This window comes from Odontomachus brunneus, unplaced genomic scaffold (genome assembly GCF_010583005.1).
Source record: "Odontomachus brunneus isolate Ranch 3 - 2012 unplaced genomic scaffold, Obru_v1 Obru_scaffold_080, whole genome shotgun sequence".
In the NCBI taxonomy this organism is placed as follows: Eukaryota; Metazoa; Arthropoda; class Insecta; order Hymenoptera; family Formicidae; genus Odontomachus; species Odontomachus brunneus.
Genome location: NW_022639530.1, coordinates 883,874 through 892,615, shown reverse-complemented (window position 1 = coordinate 892,615; position 8,742 = coordinate 883,874). Strand labels below are relative to the sequence as shown.

Below are 8,742 nucleotides of genomic sequence, written 5' to 3'. Positions count from 1 at the left end.
TATATATATATATATATATATATATATATATATATATATATATATATATATATATATATACTTGGATAGTTGACATTTCAGAGCATATTTTGTGGTGTAAGTGATAGTGTTTAAAGAAGTACAGTTGTCTTTGTTACCACTTGAAAATGAAAGGCAGTACTGAATTTTCTCGGTGCATTTTCCTTTTCTTTTTCGTGAAAATTTCTAGAGTTTGACTGGGATATATTACCTTACCCACCATATTCACCCGACATTGTTTTCTCCGACATTGTTATCATCTGTTTAATTCATTATAAAACTTTCTTAAGATAAAATTGTATAAACTTCGCTTCTTTAAAAAATATGAAAAATTACTTGGAACGTTTCTTTATTGAAAAAACACAATAGTTTTACAAAAGAGGACTTGTGAAATTATGTGTAAGATGGCAAAAGATTATCGAACAGAATGGCACATATATTATTGATTAAAATTGTCTATAAAAATAATAAAATACATTTCAGTTTTTTTTTAATCCGCATGAATTATGAATCAACCAAATATTTTTCGATAATTATGGAGATATACACAACAAGATCATTTCCTGAAAGTACATGGAATTTTGCTCATGTACCTGTAACATGACGCGTTTGTGAATAAATATACAATAATAAATTCACTGACCCGAATCTTACGAAAACCAGTGCGGTGCAAAGTGCTTCTAGATGCCTTCGATGCGGAAAAGAGAAAATAAACTGACTCGCCAAAACTGTTTCGCGACCGTTAAACCAGGCACGTGGCACGCGTTTCCTCGTCGCATACCAAGCAGCATCTGAAAAAGGATACGCTCGCTCGTTTAGAAATCGCGTTTGCCGCCGGTATGTAATGCAATAGATCTCGTTAAGCGTAAGTCGGATCTGAACCGCGTAAGGAATGATTTAACGCTCGGGGTAACGGTGTCAAATGAAGTGAACGGGTTCCGCGTAATTATGCGAATTTTTCACTTGCATCGAATTAGAATTCGCCAGATGTCCGTGCTGTTAAAAGGAGATTATCACGCGTAAGACGAGCGGTCCATGATAGAAAAGAGAGAAACACAAAGATAGAGTGTGTGTATTTGTGTATGTCTATTTAGACGTGTATTTCAATTATATTTTAATCCTAATAACGCTCATGCGTGATTACAAAACTGTGAAGATGCAAAATTGTAAAGATCGATTATTTTACATACAGAGAGAATATTATAGTTTTCTTCTTCATATAAATTCTTTTCAATCTCACTATGTTTAGTGATGCAAAAATAATCAGTTCTATCTTGCTAAGAAACATACGTGGAAAAAAGTTGATTAGATGAATCATGAAGTTCTTCAGAAGTAAGTTAGTCAGAAATCTTAATAATTCAGACTGAATTCTGATAACTTCAGCCGGAATTTCTGAACTGTTCATACTTCACCAGGAATTGGTTTATCCAACCAAATTTTCTCTTCCATGTAGCGAATTTCAATAAAAACATAGAAAATTTTTCAATAACACATTTCAGGTCCTAAAATATAAGTAGCACATATAAACTGAAAGAATAGAATCCATTACTGCAGAATAATGTTTTGTTATAAAATTTTATACAATAATTTTTACTGTAAAAATTTCTCCGTGTAAAAGTGGAAAGAATAAAAAGATACAGCAAACATAGATTCTTACTTACTTGCACTCTACGTATTTGTACGATTTGTGTTCATCATTTTCTACTAGCTTCACCGATTCGTCCAAAGCACTCGCTATTTACGATTTAACATCCGTCGTGCTGAAATAAAACGTATTACGACACACCGAGGCCCATCTAATTATTGTGTAAGTCTAATTGCCGTGCGGGAGAGAGCCTACGGGGTGTCCGTAGGTAGCTGGTATTCATAACCGGTCTCGCGAGCATTTCAGCAATTCGAATCGTCGCGATGATCGACAGCGCGGTAATTAAGTGCTTTCGCGAAGTGGAACACATTGTACACGGACAGAATCGCGCGGCACACGCCTTCTTGCGTATCTGCTCTCACGTGACTCTCTTTAAGTACAAGGACGAGTGCTCGTGCGGGATGGGACGCGATAAAGAACAACGCAATTAAGTGAGCTAAAACTTTACAGCCGGGAACCTTGATTGTCTTATTAATAATTAACTGACGTCTTCGATGCACAACCGTCGGCACAATATCGGCGCATGTTTCTCTATTAAACATTCAAGGAACGAGCGCCTTATTTACGGCGCATCGTATTTATTAACGCCAACCTACATCCATTTCATATGTCACGTGCCGTACATTCAAATGCTGAAACGATTGTATGAAATGTATCGCGGCGTACTCTCTTACGACTCGCGGGGCACAAACAAAGGCACGGTTTGCGCAAGGAACGCGCGCGCTTCGCAACCAGCGACGTGAACGGCGTGCTTTTATATTTGATAGGTGAGCAACAAAGGTCTGAAGATCATACAGACGGTTCACCCAGGTGGCTCCACGAGGTCGGCGGTGAAACACTTAGTACCAGGTCACGCGGTGCTGGCAGCCGTGCAGCGGGAGGACATCGTAGCCGCGACTCTGCTCCTGCCGAATCCCGCCACGAACAATCCCGTGCACGTGCACGCGTACAGGTTGCCGCATGTTACTTTATTTCGCAAGCTAACATAAACTAATCAATTATCCATCGCAACTAACTCTTATCGTTAAGTCAATCATCACTCATTAACCCCAATAGTCTGAATTAAATTCAATTAATCCTTCACACAGAGAAAATACTGTAATAAAAATTATATTAAAACTATATTTCGATTTACAGTGTCTTTGGTAGAGCTGTACTATGAATTGAAATTAAAATTGTGCACTGAGAGAAATTAAAATATTTAAAATTAATAGGCAGATATTTCCGATCAAATCCCGATCAATATCCGATCAGCATATCCGATTAAATTTAATCGGATACTTTCAATCATAATGGCATTTCATCAGATAAACCGATCAAAAAATTATGAACCAACACTGAGAGAAATGGCTTGCTGAATGATACTATACTCGTTTTATGAAAGTAATATGGTGAATTTATATACAATATCTGGTTCACATATCCAATATTCTGATTATAATGCCTCGACGCATCTGGTAGTCAATACCGAGGCATTTAGTTGTAGACATCTAGACAGTTTGGTAATTCTCTCTAGACGTGTGATACTATTGACGCGATAGTTAATTGTTACTCGCTGCGACGATTCCTTTTTCATCTATACTAATTTGTAAAGATGTCGATGCTATAAAAGAGTAAACGCTGAAACCGCCAAATATTTGGAAGAAAGAAATTTTTTAAAATATGTCGACGAATTTAGAAGTAAATATATGAAGATTATATACAGTTAGTATATGAAAATTATATATAATATGGTTAGATTTTAGATTAGGTAAGAAGTCTAACACTACTCCACAACTGTATTCATAACATTCACCAAATGAATTGTATGCTGTACCAGACGGTTTGGTAAACGTATTTAAGAAGCATTACTGTAATTCTTTACTTAGACAATGCGCTCACCAGATATTTTGGTATCATTGACTAAATATCTTGTTACACGATTATTCACCATACCGTTTTATTTAAGTAAACCTAAATAAAATTCTGGTTAGTATCATCAGACATTTCCCTCAGTGAATATTTCTCATCGGGTGTTTCCTGATCGGATACAAAAGTTCAATAGTATTTTTATCGGAAATATCCGTTTGTTAATTTTTTATTGGATAATTTCTCTCAGTGTAGTATAAATTACTGAAAAAATGTAAAAATAGCCAGAATTTAATGATCTATCGAATACATGATATGAAAAACATTCAAATAACTGCAATAATTTTGCAGTTGTATGTTAAATGTGCCTAACATTTTTTAACAGATATAGTAGTCATAATTTTCTGTATCATAGATCACAAAAATTCTTTTGTAATTTTTACTACAACATTTTCTCTATGCATAAAGCCATGCAAGTTTGAAGTTATACACTCATGTATCTGTATTTTTCAGACGATTGCAAGATCTAAGCTCACAACTATCACAATCGCAAGTAATAAAATGTATAATGAATATAGACAAAAATTATAGATTTTACTGCTTATAATTGTGATAGTTATACGAGCGGAGATCTTTGAATCCATTGCAGACTGATGATTCCACTTTTGGTTTACTTAAAAATAATTAATTCAATTAATTATTAATTATAAATATTATTAATTTATATAAGTTGTATAAATTAGCACATTTCCGTAAATCTACCGATAAATTTCGTTAGAGTATCGTCAATAAAAAAAAAGGGATATCTATTCTTTTACGTATTAAAACCATTGGTTTTATCATTTGCAGTTTAAATTCTTCTTGTTCAAAAATTATCATAATTCCAAGATTTTAATATTGAAACTCGTCTCCAATTTACTTCAGGAAACTATCGTTACACCGATAATGTAGTAGAAATAAAATATCGTGCATATCTTAAGAAATTAATAGAAACACATACCATAAATATTAATCGGTTTCCCGTGTTATCGACCTGGTTCTTTCCACATACACACAATCGGAATTATACATATTTAAACTTCTTGCAGACCTTTATTAAACGTCATATGGGAACATAAGATGCAGCCACGTTGTTTATGCATCGGGTCTGGCGCAAGGAATTCGCGTTCAAATAAAGGCCATTCGGTTCATCGGCTTGATCTCACCCGTTACAAGCCACGTTTCATTCTCTAATTAACGACTTTCGTAATTCTAATGGATCGCTAATGATTTTCATAACCATGCCGGCGTTTGCACGTCGGCCGCATTAGATCGTCTCGCAGCGAAACGGCGAACAAATTAGATGTATTCGGAGCAACCTTGTCATTAAATTGCAGATTATCGAGGCTATTAGTTCAGCGATCTATTTTACAGCGCATTAATTAGCACGCGTTTCGTATAATTGCCCGAGAAGGTCTCGGTCGAATTTTATTTTGCGACCAAGACTGAAAGGAGAGGCTCCGACTGTAAACGCCATTCCACAGAGATCGACACTCTGAGCGATTGTTTAAGCCGAGTACGAGCCGAGCAAGGTGCGCAATCTCTCTGGTATGCTCAATGAAAGTCCCGTTAAACAACATTTCGTGTAGCACAGCTCGAATGAATAACAATTATATTCCACGATAAACTTCGTTAAGTATACTGACGACCTAAATGAGAGACAGAGAGAGAGAAAGGACAAAATAAAAAAAGAAAACAGCTAGTGACTTTAGGACTAAGCCCACTCAAACGCTAAATAATAAGACATAAAGATGACATGAATTTGATTATCTTATAATAAGTGAATATGAGCATATTATTTATTATTATATATTATTATTTATAATAATATCAAAGTAAAAAACAAAAGAAAATTAATTTAATTGAAGTTTAATAAATTATATCTATATAGTATCTTTCTTTGAAAGTATTCAAAGAGAAAGAGAAATAGAGAAAGAGAGTGAGAGAGGAAAAGGAGAGAGTAGGAGAGGGGAAAAGAGAGAGAGAGAGAGAGAGAAAGAAGGAGGGAGAAGAGTCGGTATTTCTCTCACCTGGAACACTGTTCATGCTTATCATGTACTTACATCACGATGTAACACGATGCGCATTTTCCACGTGTTTTCCGCAAACAGGACAACTTAATCCCACGCTAAAGTACCTCTTGCCGTATACACAGGAGTTCTATATATCATTGTATCTTAATACGATGTTGTGCATTGCCAGTAATTGTTTTTGTACACCTGGTGCAGCGGTGCATACAATGTAATCTGTCAGAAAGCAAAGAAATTTAAACGCGCGCGCGCGCGTTTACGAGTAAAGGGTCAACACGAGACGGGATTCCATTTATCTTTCATTTTATTTCTCCGTCGCGCTTCAATAGCTCGGGACTCCGTTTACCTTCTGTCTTGCTTTCTGGCCGTTTTAGATGCGATTCGGTTGAGACCGCCGAATTGTTGGGCGGCCAGCTGAAAGCGCTGGCGTCACACGCCGACAATTTGGCCAGGGTCACGACGGGCGAAGGCAGAATCCGCAACAATCTAGGCAGCGACGGCCGAAGTACCAGAGAATCCGAGTCCTCCGAAGGCAGCGGTGAACTCAGACACGATCCGGTCCAAGCCACGACCATTTACGAGTCTCTGGCCGCCGAGTTGCGGGCAAAATTAGGTGAATGTCTTCTTTAACATCTCGTTCAATATTTCGCCGTTGCACGAGGTTCGCGCGAGTCGGAATATATTTATGGAATATATCTGAGAAATTTTAAGAAATATTATGCATATTGCGCGCGGTGAGACCAGAAGAATATTTTGTCGCATACACGCGTAAGAAATAAAATATAGTTAAAAGAGAAAGAGAATAGGGACAGAGCTTATGAATGTAACCCAAATTACTGAAAGACCTGGAAATTTCTTTTGCTTCGTTCTCTTTAATAAAGTAGCTACCGAGTCGTTCCGGAATTCGAGTAATTTTTCACTTCTACAGAGCAAATTCTCTATTCTGAATCATCGAGTAAACATTTTCTCTTTAAGTTGTTCCCTCGGAGAGTAAATCTGACGTATTCCAGTTTTATAGAAACAAATTCCTTCTAATAAATTCGCTCGTGTGGATTAAGAATCCGTTCTACGGTTTAAATTAAACGTATGATTCATGCATGATTACAACTGGCAGTATTTTCGCTTTAAATTTTCACTTATTATGAGTGAGATTTTATTTTAAGAAAATGAAAATTTAGAAAATAATCTCTAAATTTTATGGAGGAAAATTTTACTAAAAAAGTAGAATAATCGACAACTAACTCAAATTCGAGTGACTTTTATTTATACGGAGCGAATTCTCCACTATAAATCGTCTCACTCGCGAGTAAATATATTTTTCCTTGGTATTAAATCTGATGTACTCTAAACATACTGTCATAGAAACAAATTCATTCCAATCAATTGGAACATTCCCTTTTATAAATTAAGAATTCACTCATACTTGAGTTGGACGTTCACTTGCATGATTTGAATGGCAATATTTTGCTGTGAATGAATTTTCACTCGTATCGAGGGAGATTTCACTCCAAGAAATTTAGAGAGTTTACACTACCGTTAGGAAGAAATACTATTCGTACTCGGCGATCTTAGCCGCGTGAAAGAATAAACAGCAGGCGACGCATCTACGAAGCGCGTTACACGAATACGTGTCAAGGCGACGCATATACGAGCAGGCAGTCATGTTCCAGGTAGAGGTAATTCAGGCGATAGCAACGTCGGGCCGATATTATTGCCGCCTCGTGACTACGACACTGTGCATAGACACCGCGGCAACCTGGCCGGGATCGAGTTCAGACGTTGCCTGAATCAAACGATCGTAGGTGGTAGCACAGCCGTCGACAGGGGTGGCACGAGAAGCGCAGCCAGCAGCGGAATAGGCTCCGACAGCGCAGCAACACCACCGCCCTACCAGACGCATCACCCTCTCGGTCCGAGGCCGTCCAGACCGTCCAGAGACTCATCTTCCGGTGAGTGATTCCCGGGCCACTCCGGAATGCTCTTTCTTCCCGAATATCGTGCCTAATTAGCTGATGTGTCAAACCAAACGACGCACAGTGGGGACAAATAGGAATTTACTGTTAAAAAATCGCTACAGATTACAATTTTGTAGCTATCGGGATGAATTTTAAATTAAACGTTAATCAATGTAGAAAAAAACTGTTGAGCCCGATTTTTTTTTAAATTCTTCTCAATGTTGCAATCAATTGCAATGATTATATTAAATTACGAATCTGATGTAAAAATCAGAATTTGGCAGTTGACAACTGTCAATCTTGTGTCATAAACAAAATCATTATGTTTTAATCCTTTAAGACGCATAATTCATGCAACATTCTAGTAACTTTTTTTTAATGAAATATTGTAAAAAACACTCTAAATAGCATATTTATAAGGTTTCAACTGCCCATCAGTTTCAACTATACTATGTTAACTCTTTAAGTATCACTGGTATCAATAAGGTCCACTTAGGATCGAAACTTTATAAATATGCTATTTAGAATGTTTTTTACAATATTTCATTTTAAAAAAATTCCTAGAATGTTCCATGAATTATGCGCCTTAAAGGGTTAAAATATAATAATTTTGTTTATGTTGACACGAGATTGGCAGTTGTCAACTGCCAAATTCTGATTTTTATATCTGATTCGTAATCAGCGATGCTGAAAACCTTAGTACGCTGTACTGTGCAGCGAAAAAATGGAAAGTTTTCCAGTTGGAAAAGTGACTCGCAAAACTTGATATTTTCTTACAAATTCTTATCAATACTGCAACATTTAAAAGAATTAAAAAAAAATCGAGCTCAATAGTTTTTTCTACATTGAATAACGTTTAATTAAAAAAAAATTCATCCCGATAGCTATAAAATTGTGGTTTGTAGCGATTTTTTTAGCAGTAAATTCCTATTTGTCTCCACTGTGCGACGGCACAATGTATTAGGTGGTAAACTTAGTTCCTGCAGTTTTTTTGTTTAAAAAACTCATTTATTTCGACATCAAAAGCAAAAAATACATTAATCGAAGTATTTTCCCTCGCTAGCTATACATTTTTCCCATCTTTCGGGCAACGCGTAGATTCCGCGACGATAGAACGATTGGTCTTTTGATGCAATCCATTCGTCGATCCATTTTCGCACATCCTCGTAATTTCTGAAGTGTGTATCCACCAAGCCGTGCTGCATCG

At 36.6% G+C, this 8,742-nt stretch overlaps 1 protein-coding gene across 4 annotated transcripts in view; it reads left to right on the top strand.

Moving 5' to 3' along the window:
• Positions 1-8,742, top strand: part of LOC116847570 — a 24,777-nt gene that overhangs the window by 3,683 nt on the left and 12,352 nt on the right. For all 4 annotated transcript variants that reach the window (XM_032822680.1, XM_032822678.1, XM_032822676.1 and 1 more), the window contains 3 exons: positions 2,431-2,615; positions 5,955-6,193; positions 7,251-7,529. In XM_032822680.1, coding sequence (XP_032678571.1) covers positions 2,431-2,615; positions 5,955-6,193; positions 7,251-7,529 — 703 coding nt within the window. The remainder of the gene's footprint in view (positions 1-2,430; positions 2,616-5,954; positions 6,194-7,250; positions 7,530-8,742) is intronic.